This window comes from Eumetopias jubatus, unplaced genomic scaffold, assembly GCF_037043125.1.
Source record: "Eumetopias jubatus isolate StellerSeaLion01/CBP00866 unplaced genomic scaffold, mEumJub1_p1.0 scaffold_5, whole genome shotgun sequence".
Lineage (NCBI taxonomy): Eukaryota > Metazoa > Chordata > Mammalia > Carnivora > Otariidae > Eumetopias > Eumetopias jubatus.
Genome location: NW_028274811.1, coordinates 28,832,391 through 28,846,808, shown reverse-complemented (window position 1 = coordinate 28,846,808; position 14,418 = coordinate 28,832,391). Strand labels below are relative to the sequence as shown.

At 55.0% G+C, this 14,418-nt stretch overlaps 1 protein-coding gene across 6 annotated transcripts in view; it reads left to right on the top strand.

Annotated features, from left to right (window-relative positions):
* MACROH2A1 (macroH2A.1 histone) overlaps nucleotides 1-12,587 on the top strand; it is an 85,346-nt gene extending 72,759 nt beyond the window's left edge. For all 6 annotated transcript variants that reach the window (XM_028103692.2, XM_028103688.2, XM_028103693.2 and 3 more), the window contains exons 7-9: nucleotides 1,031-1,120; nucleotides 3,185-3,359; nucleotides 11,824-12,587. In XM_028103692.2, the coding sequence (XP_027959493.1) occupies nucleotides 1,031-1,120; nucleotides 3,185-3,359; nucleotides 11,824-11,989 (431 nt within the window). In that variant the 3' untranslated portion in view covers nucleotides 11,990-12,587. The remainder of the gene's footprint in view (nucleotides 1-1,030; nucleotides 1,121-3,184; nucleotides 3,360-11,823) is intronic.
* The last annotated feature ends 1,831 nt before the right edge of the window (nucleotides 12,588-14,418 follow it).

Genomic DNA, 14,418 nt, shown 5'->3' with positions numbered 1-14,418 from the left:
TTTTCCAAGATAAACGGTGAATCTTAAGGGGAGTATTTTATCCTCTTGTGAGGAAAAGTACTTTAAAATGTGCAAAACTGATGAATCAGAGCTTAAGGAAGACTGAGACCCCATTTTGGCCAAACCTGAGAGGATGAAGACGTCACTGGTTTTGAACGTGGTTGGCTGTGCCACGCGGGCCCTGTAAGCAGCGCGTGACATGGAGGCTGGTCATCTTGTGTGGGCACTCGGCTTTCACGGCAGGAACTGACCACTCAGCAGGACCCCTACCTCAAGAAAAGGGGCTGCCTACCTCCACTGGATTTAATCTTGAAGATCTGGCCCCGAACAGGCAGTCACCTTCCTTTCGTGCGGTACAAGCTCGCCTTTAAGCTCTGCTTCTGATGTTGCCTTCCTTTACCTAAAGTGATTCTGAGTCATTAGTGTGATGAAGGAAATACTGTCTGAGGCCCCCTTTTTTTTTTTTTTTTGTATTCACATATGACGCCAAAGCTGCAAAATAGGAACGAAGCATGGTAATAACGCTGGTCCAGAGGTGGCCAAATTTGGATGCTTCTTCTGGGCCTGCTGCCAAGAGCAGACCTGGCTCCCTAATGGGAGCATGGTGTGCTTCCCCTACAGCCTCCTTACTCAGGGGTTCTCTCCAGAGACAGAGAAGAAAGTCTAGGGGAGGCCTAAGCCTCTAAAGCCAACACCACCTGGTTTCTCACAGCAATGAAAAGCATGCAGGTCAGGCACGCTTGCAAGCAACAGGTGTGTCCCATGTCCCTCACATCTCTGGCCTATCTCGGATTACTCCGAGTCACCCCCAAATGTGGGACAGCAAAGACTGCTCGGTGGCAATTGGCCAGTTGGATCCTTTCTAAATGTCACTTAATTGACTTAACCAAGGCTTAGTTCGTGTTTTGCAGCCGTATGGAAATTTAGCTGGTCAGATCATTGGAAGTCTGTAATCACCTGACATGCTAAGTGTCTGTCTGTGCCCCGAGATGCAAGAGTGGCCGTCTGACCTCACCGTGTCCTTGTCTAGGAAACACGCTGGAGAAGAAAGGTGGCAAGGAGTTTGTGGAAGCTGTTCTGGAGCTCCGAAAAAAGAACGGGCCCTTGGAAGTCGCTGGAGGTGAGCTGGGGAAGGGCGTGCCTCGTGTGGCATCAGGAGAACCGGGTCGTGAGGCATCTTGGGAGTTGAGAGGTGCATGGCCACGCACACCTGTGTCCGAGCTAGAGCCACAGGGAAGCCTGTCAGCTTTATGACGTGGACTTAACCACATGCAAATTGTCAGGGGGAGTTTAAGGGTTGTGCAAACTGCCCTTCCACTTTTTTTCTTTATTGCTCAAAAGAGCTTTTGAATGTTTGATGTCTAGACCTCTCATTTTAAGGAATTACAGCAGCCGGGTTTGGCAAAGCTAAGAGTCGAGGCTTGTTGATAGTAATACTAAGCCATCTGCAGAAGTGCTGGGGAAACATGCAAATGAACCCTTTTCATTCAGCCATCGTGTTTTTAATGGGAAAAATAGAAGTAGACATTCTTCATTTGCCAGTCACACCTTTCCTGATACCAGGGGTAAGAAAATGGCTTGGAATCTGATGTAGGAAGAAAGATTGCTAAGAGCTAGAGGCAGGTCGTCCTTCCGCTGCTGGCCTGGATTTTGAAACATGAGGTGGTCAGAGGGGTATGGCATCAGGGTAGAGGGCGTTTCCAAGCCCTTCTGGGTATTGCCACCGAAGTCCCGTATGGAACAAGGGAGGACCCTGCATTATTAATTACCCACCCAGGGGCTCCTGGCCTCTTCTCAATCCCTTCCTGGCCCCTCTCTGTGCCAGCCCAGAGGTCCTTCCTTTGGGTGACCCTCGGAGCTGTGACGAGAGGCAGTCCTGGTGCTACCATGCACCCAAATCAGCTGGTGACACCTGAGCCACAGCTGAGGCAAACCCCTTACATTTAGCATGGCTGAAGACACATTTGCCTGTTTTATTAACTCATTTTGTTCTTGATATTAGCATCTGTTTTACAAGATGTTTTAAAATACTTCAGAAAGGTTGTATAAAACACAGCCCTGCTCCACTGTCCAAAGATGATCCCTGTTAGGATGTTTCCTTCCAGTCTTTTCCCTTGTGTCATTTGGCCGTGACTGCTCCCACGGCCAGTGCGTAAACCCCCCAGTCTCCCGTTGCCAGAGGTCAGCACTTCATCCCAGAGTTCTTCAGGCAGGGAGCAGAGCCAAGACTCAAACTCAGAGCCGTGTCTTGGCTCAGAGCTGTTGCTACCGCCCCGTGAGAAACTGCCCACAAATCACGCTCTCCCCGTCTCCACTAGCGTCACAACCTTGACAGCCCTACCCCCGAGGACGGTTGTCCCTCAGCAGACAGGCTCAGCACACAGTCAAACGACAGCGGTGGTGTGGAGACCTCAGGGGCTCTCGTGCAGAAGCAGAGCAGGCAGCACTCACCACACCCATGGACCCACAGCCTCCCGCTCTGCCGTGCATCTTGGGGGACAGGGGTTGCAGAACCTGCTCTGGGAGACCCCGCACTGACGTGTCACCCTTGCTGGGGGCAGCACATTGGAGGCCAGGCTCTTTGGATCTGATGAGGGGCAGAGCCTGAGGGCGGAAGCTGGCTGTGGGGTGGACATGGAGAGTTAGACAAAGCAGCTCTTTCAGGACCAGAGAACAGTAGCGTCGTGGAAAGAAGTTTAATTCTGTGCACACCAAGGGGGATCGGGGAGGGAGAAGGGCACCGGAACTATTATCAGTCATGTTACTTAGCGGTTCAGGAAACGGAGCTGCTTTCCTGATAGGTTTATTCTGAACTGTGCCGGGGGGGCAGGGGGCGGATTTATAGCTATGTCCTCATTATCTGTACTTGAGTCCACTGGAGGAATGGGGCTTGGAGTCCCCAAAAGGCAAACTTGAGGCTGCCAACATTGTGACATACTCGGTCAAGTGAGGTGGTTCAGACTCTGCCTCTGGGAGGGTACAGAGAGAGCTCACTGTCCTCTTGGCTAACATTCCTGGTGGTGATGCATCCTAATGCCAACTTTCCAAGGGTGGCCCTTGGCCCAGTGTCTCCCCGAAGAAGACTAGCTGGGGAGCAGCCCCCCGGAGGCGTCTGTGTGGGGCATCTGATGCTGTGTGCCTCGCAGAGGAACAGAACTCACTGTTTCTGTCCCATCCCCTCCAGCTGCTGTCAGCGCGGGCCACGGCCTGCCTGCCAAGTTTGTGATCCACTGTAACAGTCCGGTCTGGGGTGCAGACAAGTGTGAGGAACTTCTGGAAAAGACGGTGAAGAACTGCTTGGCCCTGGCCGACGATAAGAAGCTCAAGTCCATCGCGTTCCCATCCATTGGCAGTGGCAGGTAAGGACACACGGCTTGTGACGTCATTACTGGATATACTGATCTGCATATGTGGCCCATAATCATGGAGCTCTGGCTGGTACGAGGTCCGCTGAGGCTGTCCTCAGGCCACCTGATGCGTTGAGAAGGTAGGGAGTAATACAAACATGAAGCAATGGTGAACAGCAATTGAAGGGACACAGTGAGACAGGAAGCCCGAGGCCAATAGAAATTTCCGGCGTGACAGCAAATGTCAGCACGGGAAGGGGCCTCAGGGTGTACTGGGACCATCAGAGATGGTGGCTGAGAGAGTGAGCCTTGCAGGACACTAAAACTCCCATGTGGGGTTGAGTGGAGAGGACAGGGCAGGTGTGAAGGCTGGGGTGCTCGTGACGAGAGCCCCCTCCCACAACCCCACCATTCTCTGCCTCTCACCTTTGTTCTCCCAAGCGTCCTTGCCCTGCGCACTCCGCCTCTGTCTCCCCGTCCTGCGGTCGAGCTCAGGAGGGCTGGGCCTGAGTGGGCACTTAAGGAACTGTGAAACAGGGCTGGGCCCAGCCTACCTCCCAGCCCTGAACTATCCACGGTAGGCTCTGGGTGTGCACTAGCCGAAATTAAAGGAGCTCTGAGAAGGGAGACGGCTTTGGGAGCTCCGTGGCATGCTGAAGAGGCCGTGCCCCCCCCCCAGCCCATCCCATCACGGGGTCGTCCCAGAAGGCTCGCTGTCTGGGTTGGGCACCGAAGCCAAGGGAAACGGGCCTTCAGAGGCTGCAGTGTGGACATCTTGGGCCCGACAGAGGCCACAACCCCGGGCTCTGTCTTCGCCGTGGCGGCACCTGGGGCATCCCATCCGGACGGTGCACCTCCCTGGGTCTCTGCCGTCCGTCCCTCCCAGTGCCCCAGGACGACAGGGCTGTGTGACGACACCACACCAACTTCCCTGGAGCCCGCAGGCTGTGCCGGGTGAGCCTGAGTATGGATCCTCAAACCCCTTTCTCGCCTTTCTAGAAAGCTCCTCTTTTCAAAGCACTCCTCTTCCCAACCCATGAGGAGGACAGAGAGTGGAGTTTGCTATTTCCGTCTTGGGCAAGCTTTGTAATGGTGCCATCATCCTGAACGCTGCCATCACCGAGGTTCTACCCCTCCGGTGACAGAGCTAGCTAGCCCTGGGCAGGCGTCCTGTCTCCTCAGCCTGGGACACTGCGCCTGGAAGGCCTTGCCCCCAGGCAGACAGGCGCCGGCCCTGTGCCCCAGGGCCTCCTGGAGCGCACAGCTGCCGCGTAGGGCTGGCAGGACTTACCCAAGGACGGATATGGGGGGAGAGCTGTGACTAGCGCCTCCGGCCCTGCCCACGTCCAGCAGCCGCAAGGCCCTCCCAGGCTGCACGGGCCTCCCCTCCCCCTCCCTGGACCTGGAGTTCCGAGCAGCCCTGGTGTCCGGTACCAGGTCCTACCTGAAGTGAAGGGCCCTCCGTCCTCTGTGCTCGTGCAGTGCGCTGTGTCCTCGGGCTTACTAGCAAAAAGAAGCTGGAGCACCCAAGCCACCATGTCCCCACAGTATGTGTGGGGGGAGAGGAACCCGCAGGGGAGAAGCGAAAGCTCCCACCAGCTCCCCCCCTGTGGATGCAGAGTGCCACTCTACCGCCGAAGTCAGGGACGTCCGGAGCTATGTGATGACCCACTCGTTGGAGAGTTGCTTACACTTGGAATCACTACGCTTTTTCTGTCTCTTCTCTTTTGCCAAAAGCCTATGTTGAACGTGACTGTAAAACACTTTTAAATGCCTCTTAAAAGCTAAGGGAGATAGAGCATTGGAAGCCCCTCGGGCAGTCAGAGCACGTGGCAGAGCCAGAAGCGAGCGTCCCAAGGGGTCAGCAAGCACCCCGCAGCTTGAACGTTCCCCAGAACCAGGGAGATGAGTAATAGGTGCCAGAGACCATTCAAAACCATTTTTGACAAAGTGCTTGTGAACTAGAGTGTAAGTAGCCAGCTTCCTGCTTCTCCCACCTCCCATAAAAAGTCAGTCTCTTCTTCGGCACTGCGCTGCTGTGTGACCTTGGCTAAATGAGTTAGCCTCTCTGACCCTGGCCTGCCTTATCAGGGAGCAGGGCTCTGGGGACGGCCCTTCCGCACAGATGGCTCCGAGGCTCAATTAGTGCTTCGGATGCACTTTGATCTCCTCTGATGAAAGGTGCTTCTGAAGAAAGAAGCAATAGGAGCCTTTACTGGAGGCAACAATTTCATATTCTTTCATAGGGGTATTGGGAAACTTTTAATTGAAGCATAAAAGTAATTCTCTACGGTTTTCACAGAGTAAAAAGTTTTTTAAAAACAATCAATTGGAAGCTTTTAAAGAGGGCAGAATGCCAAAGGCAAGCACGTGTGCTCAGCCCCCAGCCCCACATCTGTCGGGCAGACCTGGCCCCACGGAGCAGTGTAGACAGCCGCCCTGTCTTTCATGAGCAGAGATTGGGATTACACCAGAGCCGGCCCGTAAATCACAGTGGGTTTTAGGAGGGGAAATAAAACAGCTTGTTTGTGGCATCCAGTGTCTCCGGCATAAAAGCCCCGTTGGAATTAAAACGGTATAAATGCAAACATGTTGGTAAAGAGCAGTGGGAACACTTTCTCTCTGCCAAGGCCCAGCCCGTGGAGGAAGACTGCAGCTGTGCGCTCCCTCCTTCCAGCCCACTGGCCCCACGGCCTACCGTCGAGCCCACTGGAGCCCAAGGCTGGCCTTGGGGAAGCCGCCTCTGGCATCTGGACATCCTGTCCGTGGGCACTGCGGTCACAGTATTTATGGATACCCCCATTCTGTCAGCTCTGTTTGACATTCGGGGGTGACCCGTCTCTGGAGGGGTAGTATAAAGGGAATAGGTACTTTGGGGCTTTGATTAAACTCTGCTTAGATTTATGAGCTTAAAAGAACCGCCAGGTTTTTTTTTTCAAGCTACCATTTATGGGTATTGCTAGAGTCCCAGGTACTATGCTAAGCCCCCGGTCGGCATTATTGCCCCACTGGCATTAATTCTACTCAAAGTAAAAACAAACAAACAAAAAAACAAACCAAAAAAATACGGAAGCTGAGAGGGGTTAACTCACTCACCTGAGGTGCCACAGCTTGGACTGGGTAGAGCCAGAATTTGCGGGGAAGCCCTTGGCATCTGTGCTGGTGAAATGAGGCACATGGAACCCCTTTCTTCTGTCCCCGTTGGTCAACAGACCCCTTTTGCCCTCCAGCAGATGGTCGCCCCACTACTTGAGCGCACTCTACACGAGTGGATTTTAGGGAGCCTTGGAAACCCCACCTTGGAATTCCCTGACCTCAGCCTCCCTCCACCCCAGGAACGGGCCTTAGAAGAGAAATCGGACGGAACTAAACGGAATGGGGGGAATCACTAGCCTAAACGCCGTGGAGTGAGAGAAGCAACAGGCCACAGTGGGCTATGCCCCCTGGCCCGGCCGCATGCCGTCCAGAACGACAGCCACTGCTCTCCCCTGATGGCCCACTCTTAACCTCCGGAGAGAGTGGCCTTCGGGTGGGGCAGCTTGACACAGGCAGTTACGCAAAGCCACACAGAACACGGCAAAGGGGAAAGGCCCAGTAGCACAGTGTGAGGGGGACCTAATCCTAGCAGCAAAATGACCACCCGGGGGCCCACCTTCCCAGCATCACCCAACCTTCCGTGCCCTCCAGCCCTACCCTCTCAAAGACCGCCAGGACAGTTAGACAGCATGGAAACCCGAGTCCATCTAGAATCCACCTTTAATCCTACCCTGCCTTCCAAGGCAAGCTCCCAGACTGTCTCCTCCAGAAGGTCTGCCTGCCCTTTTCCATCTCCCAGGACATAGCCTCTCCCCACAGGATTCTCCACGGTCCCTCATCAGCCTGTTCAACACCGCCCCTTGGCTAGAGTCCTTCCTGTGTGCCTGCCAGCCCCACAGAGGAGCTCCCTGATGGCAGGGATGCTTGGGGCGATGCCCCATCCAAGGTGGGGGCTCAGCAGTGCTGGAGGAACCCTCTTCTCTGATGTGGCCCTGGTGAGCCCAGAACCCCTGCCATCCAGGTAGAATGGAAAGACAACCAATATGGAGCCCCCGGACCAGGCTGACCCAAAGGGCACCAGATCAAGAAAGCCCCCGTGGTCCCCTGGCACCCATCTAGGGGAGCTGAGGCCCAAGGCCCTTGGGAAGGGCTGTCCCAGACAACTGGAATGACTTCAGGGGAAGCTCAGACATCTCCTTAGTCTGCTCAAAGTCGAAGACACTGGCTGCAGAGAAACTTAAGGCACAGGCTGGACCCACAGCCCCTAACAGGCCCCGTAGCCCCCAAGGGGGGGGTAGGAGAGACACCCACCTCTTGGGGGGCAGCAGCATCCTTGGCATCACCGCCCCGTGTACCCTTGAAATACCTCTAATGCTTGGAGAGGCTAACGCCCCTGCCCCAGGGCAGCTGGGATTCAAACCCCAACCTGACACTGGAGCAGAAGCCCCAACCCCCTCTTGCTCTGCTGTGTCTTGGGGGGCGGGGGGGTCTCCAGTCTTCAGAAGATGGACAGAGTGACAGTCACAGGGGCAACAGGCCAGAGCTGGGGGAGGAGGCCCCAAAGACTTGGCCAAGCAGGGAGGGCCATTCAGGGCGGCTGCAGCGAAGCAACCAGCGGGGGGCCCAAGCAGCCAGGAAGCCGGGAGAGGAGCAAGACCCCACAGGCCATTGGTGCTCCTGGAGCTGGCCCATGCCGCACCGGGGCCCCCGCGTCTCCCTGCCACACCGTGCGTGCCGGCAGGAGCGGCTGACAGCCCTCCAGAACGACTAGGCATCGCAGACCGGCCAGCAGCTTTCCGGGGGCCTGAGCCCGCACGGTCAGCCCAGGGAAGGTGCAGAGGCCAGCACGGTCACGGGACCTGGGAGGAAGGCAGTTTCCCACCACGTGAGCCTTTTTGAAGTCCCTGCCAGACTCCCTGCTGGATAGATACTGTGACTGATGGGGACGCTGGATCCTGCTCACCACTCCCAGCCTCCTGGCACAGTAGGTGCGTTGGACTCCCCACCCCGCTTCCCCGGATGGGCAGCAAACCACAGAGGTAGGGCCTGGACTCACACCCTGTGTGGCTCCACGGCCTGAGCCCCGAAAGGCCCTGCTGCTCCGCCCAGGCCACCGCGTGCGCCTCAACCACCCCTGATGTGAGGACACGGTTCCATTTTGCTACAGACACTTGGAACTGCGGCTTCGCGAATCCACTCCGAAGCCCTGACAACATAAGGAAAGCTCATACCTTCCCCAGTCCTTCCCGGCGGCCTGTGCGGTCCGGAGCGGCCACAGTCCCGTGGCTGGCGTTCTGGAGGCCGTGGTTGCCTAGGACAGAGGGATGGGCTTGTTAACGGGAGGCGTTCCTGGAAACAAGTGAAACTCATTCATGCCCAGCAGTGAGCTTCAAAGAGGACACCAGCCCTTGCTCCATCAGTCGTGGGGCCCACAAGGTTCGGATACTGCAGGCCTGACACCTCGGACCCCTGCCTCTCTCCCCCACTTACAGGTTCTTAACCGTGGGGCCCACCCTGTGAGCTCAGATTAGAAAGTCCATGCTGGCTCCGTGAGAACAGTGGTGTTCTCAGAAGGTGTTCCCTCGACCTGCTGAATCGGACTCGCCTGGTGGAGCCCAGCACTCTGCATGTGGACAGAGAGAAAACTGAGAACGGCTGACGTAGAGGGACGGGAGAGAACCTCCCCTCACGGACCATCACACACCCCTTCTCAGGAGTCCGAAGCGGAGGGCATGGAAGGCTAGAGGGGGAGGTCTGTGTCACCAAGTGCTGGAGTCCGGCAGCGGTGACAGGCGTGCTCTTGGTCAGTAAGGGCAGAGGGGCCAGAGTGTCTGCACGGCACCACCTGTCACCCAGCTCGGATGCAGCCACCGTATGCGGGTGAGGGCAGTCAACAAAGCCGGGCCCCTGGGCCAGCCGGCGGTGCAGGTGCAGGAGGAGGTGGGCGGCGACCATCCGGCTGCTCAACAGACTGCAGGGAAATTCTACAGGCCCACACCTGAGGCCAGCTCACCCTGCAGGTGGGACACAGACACAGATGGAAGGGCGCCTGCGCTGTGGGGAGCTGGGCTTCCAGGGCTGAGATCGACCCCTCGCGGCCCCGCTCAGCCCCCACCAGCCAGGCCACGTCCACACACGAAGCTCTGCGTGGTCCAGAAGCCCTCAGTGTTCCCTTGGCTGGAGCCCCAGCTACTTCCTGTCCTGCTGCAGCTTCCACGAGCTCCCTGGTCCTGCAGATCGGGCCACTGGCTGCCTCCTCCCCAGGCTTTTCTCACCAGAGATGACATGAGGGGCTGTGATCTGGCAACCCCTTTGGGCAGCAGCTGAACTTACAGCAGGAAAATAAATCTTGGCTCTTTGTGAGACACTCAAAAGGGGCCCTTATTCCAGTGACCCCATGACCCTGTATCTGCATAAAATCTGGCCCTGGTCCCACTCTCAGGAGTGGGACTGGGTGAAGGGCAGCCCCTGTGCCCTCATGCACCCACCGTGGGTGTGAGTTGGACTCCCCACAACACTCACGGCTACACATGGTCCTGGCAACATCCTCACTGCAGAGGACTTCCCCCACCCCCCCCAGCACACACAAAATGGAAGATCAAGTTTATGTCCTCCAGCACTTGTCATCACGTGCCTTGTTCCGGACAGCCTATCCTGTGAAGACTGTCAGGGTCCCTCTGTCAGGTGTAGCGAGAACAGCTGCTTCCCCAAACGAGCTTGCAGATCTGAGAGGGGATGGCGGGGCGGGGGCGGGGAATGCCTTGCCTTGTGGGTCCCACTTGTCTCCACGCACGGTCTCCACCACCCTCCATCCGCTCCCGCCTGCTGGTCACCCTTCCTCCTCTGGTGGTGGACCCAGCACCCAGGGTGGGCTCCAGAGGAATCTAGCTGGCACGCCTGGGCAGCTCTTCCTTCAGCCGCAGTCGGGCTCCGCATGGGCAGGCTCGCGTGTGCGGGCGGCCCTGTGAGTGCCGCCTCTGTGACGGATCCTTCACACCCCACTGTGGCCCACAGGCCACTCTGCACAGGCCGGGCACGTGCCCTGGGTGACATCCCTTGTCTGCTAAGAACGAGCTTCACTTGCGAGGCATCCAGAAGTCACTAGGGACCCATCTTCAAGCTGGGCAAAGCCCTGTTTGATGCAGAGCGGGTCACCAGAGTGGTTTTCACCTGTGGCTCTGAGCTGCTGAGTCCCGACAACAATGGAGTAAGTGTGGCTCGCCAGGGGAGCCAGCGAAGATAGTTCAAAATTCCCAGGCACTGAGTGAGGAAGGCTCAGAGGGTTAAGAGAGACCCCGCACCTTACGCATTTGAAAACCTCTCACCTAGGGGCAGGTATCCCATCTGAAGGAGAGGTGCAGCCAGCACGGGCGGGTCGGCCCAGCACTTGGGCTGCCAACAGGGCGCCCAGGCTCAGGGGAGTTCGAAGGCTGTAGACTTGCCAATGAAAAAAGAAATCCCCATGAAAACGGGCCCCAGACTCCCACCCGAATATCAGTCGGTAAGGATCTGAATCCAGGGCCACTGGCTCCAAAGCCCACGTTATTTCTGCCAGACTAGGCAAGCTGCTCTGTTCCTGCCACTGTCCCGGGTCACCTGGGTCCTGCATCTGCAGGGTTGACCAGGAACAGCCTCGGGCACACTTGGAGTAAGTGGTGTCAGTCTCTCTAGACCTCATTTGAGAGTCTTGAGAATTCTGCGCACCTACTCCTGCTGCAATTGCCACCTGACATTCATCTTAAGTGGAAATAGGTGTGAATTCCCAGCCATTTGGCCTGGAGACTCGGATGCTGTCCCTCGAGATGCAGAGCCCCCTTGGCCAGGAGTTGTTCCCTGCACCCGCAGCTCCCCTGGGCCCTGGCCTTTGGATGGTGCAAGCTGGTGTGTTCTGGGATGCACTCCGGGCCAGCAGCCCCGGCACCTATGAAGTCTCAGGCCCGCGTGAGGGGTGTAACCTTTCTACCTGTGTGCGTGAAGAACAGCCCCCCCCCACCCCCCGCCCTGGAGAAGCTCCGGCCTCCAGCTGTCCCAGGGAGTGAGACGCACAGCTGTGCGCCAAGCCCCCTGCCAGTCACGGGGGCACTGGGAGGGGAAACCTAGGAGCTCCCGCTACCCTTGGGAGACTTAATGCCTAAAACGCAGATCCTGCCTGTCTGCTGGTTGCTCTCAGAACACCTGGCATGTCCCGTTTCTCGGAGGGCACCTAGAACATTCTCCACGTCGTAGCTCTCTGCCCACTTGTTCCCTGGTGTGGCAGGTGCTGGCCTTTCTCATGCCTTTGTATGAGCAGCCATGGGAATCCGCCGGGAGGGGCCATTGAGGCAACGTGAGACAAAGCAGTACGCCCGGCCTTGGGGGCCTCCGGGAGGGAGGGAGGGAGGGGGGCAGGGCGGTGGCCGCAGTGGTCTCTCTGGTTGCTGAGCACTTCTCTGTCCTGCAGGAATGGTTTTCCAAAACAGACGGCAGCTCAGCTGATCCTGAAGGCCATCTCCAGTTACTTCGTGTCAACAATGTCCTCTTCCATCAAAACGGTGTATTTTGTGCTTTTTGACAGCGAGAGTATAGGCATCTATGTACAGGAAATGGCCAAGCTGGACGCCAACTAGGCTGAGGAACTACAGAGCCAGCCTGCACCGTGCCCCCGCCTCCAATTTGAAAGAAAGAAAGAAAAATCCCCTTCACTCCTGTTGGGAGGCGGGACCCTTTCATTTCCAATTTTGCTCATCTAGGGAAAATAAGGTTTTGGTTTCCAGTTTAATTGTTTTTGACCTTCTAAAATGTTTTTACGTTAGCACTGATAGTTGGCATTACTATTGTTAAGCACTGTGTTCCAGACCGTGTCTGACTTTAGTGTAACCTAGGAGATTTTATAGTTTTATTTTAATGAAATCCTGCTTGACGCAGAACAGCGGGGAGAGCAGTGTCTTCTATGTGTGGCCGAATCCAGGAAGCCTGTTTTGTAACCGTGTGTCGTGGTGCTTTATTGTACACTCAGTGGCGTTCTTTTTACTATAATGTTCCTTTTTTTTTTCCCCTCAAGAAGAAAAATCATGAATTTGCAGCAGACTTAATTTTTGTTTACTTTTTGTCTTAATGATGGATTTGAAAATGAAAGATTTAAAAGGCAGAACAGAATCTTTTGTCCTTAATTATATTTGCAATTTGGAATTTGTGTGAATTGATTTAGTAAAATGTTAAACTGCTGTTGTGACTGGCGTGTTTCAAGTTACTGTGCCCTTGAGCCCTAGGTGGGCTCCTCTCATCACAGGATGGGGGGGGCTAGGGCGGGGCAGCCATCCACCCCCCACCCCCTGAAACACCACCGGGCCACTGCTGCCCGGACACGGACATCTTCAGTCCCTGATGGCTGGGAGGGGGAGCTCATGTGAAGTCTCTCCTTCCACCCTTGTGACACTGGGCAAGGGTGTTCTCCCCATTTCATGAATGAGGAAGCAGATCTACCGAAAGCCATGCAGGGGGCAAGCGGCAGACTAGTATTCGAGTGCAGGTCTTTAGACTCTGAGCCCAGCTCTCTCCTGCCATCTGCGACGCCCCCTACGCCCCCCGCCCGATGGATGTTCTCTCCGGCTCATGGATGGGCCCAGTGTCCCTAGGCCTCTTGCCGAATGGAGCTGCTGAAGCTTCAAGTCCTCTACCCGGGCTGCATTGGGCCTTCTGTGCCTATAGGACAGGGTTCCTGCTGCCAAGAACATTCCAAGGGCAAGGGGCCACCACCAAGGTTCCCAAGATGTGCTGCCAGCTTTCTCGAGGCTATGGGTGTTTAGTGACGCAGATGACAGCTGATCCTTGAACAACGTGGGGGTCAGGGGTGCCAACCCCTGCACAGTTGAAAACCCCCCCATACTCATGACTTCCCCCAAACTTAACTACCAGTAACCTACTATTGACTGGAAGCCTTGCTGATAACAGAGCCGATGGACATATTCCGTAAATTTCGTGTAGTATTTATACCGTATTGCTACAATAAAGAAAGTTCGAGAAAAAAAAATGTAAGCAAAGCAGAGGGCAGAGAAACTACATTTATAGTACTGCGCTGTATTTATCAAAAAAAATCCTCGCCTAAGTGGACCCGTACAGTTCAAACCCATCTTGGTCAAGGGTCAGAAGTAGTTAGAAAGATCTCAGCTGGACCAGAGGGGCTAAACTTTTTGTTACCTAAAATCTGTTAGCAAAAACACAGACACTATTTGCTTCAAAAGGTACTTTTGCCTTTATCTAAATTTGCCCACAACACACAGAAGATCTCTTTAAAAAGATGATTAACATAACATAAAAAAGAATAAAATTAAAAAAAGACCTGCCTGCTTCTAAAATGGAATTTAACCAAGAGAAAGTATGCAGCACACTGCATATCATGGATGGAGGTAAAGGATCATTTTTCCTTTCAAAACGGTGCCTAATGAAACCAAAACAGACATCCTGAGCCATCAAACAACCACGCTTTTCAATGAAAAGGCAACTACTGCTAACTGAAACCTGAAAGATGATTTGTCCCAAGTTTCTCCTAAAAGTAAGGTGTTATTAAAATCTTCACCTTTTTTACCCAAGATCTCTACCGAGTTTAGATTTCCTACTTCTTGATGAGAATTTGGCAATAATAAGTTTATAGTTTATTGTGGTGTTTTCAAGAAGATGCCATCGCTTCCTAAGGAATACCTTCACACTGCTTGTGTGGACAAACCTTACTGTGCAGCCAATCACCCAAGAGCATTGATTCTGGAGGTAGAATCCGCGGTGTGCAGGGGGACGAGAAATAAGCAGGGCTAACGGGAGCTGGAAAGAGTGATCCTTTACTGTGTGCCAGGCACTGTCTTGAGCCCCATAAGGGCATCATTCCATTCTGTCCTAGGGTTAGTTCTCTGGGCAGTTCCCGTTATCAGAACCATTTTACAGCTGAGAACACTGAGGCTGGGAGAGGTTAAGTAACGTGCCAGTGATCACGCTGCTCGTGAGGGACAACCAGATCCAAATGCAGAGATGCTGACCACTGCGATCCCGGGCTCACTCTAATCAG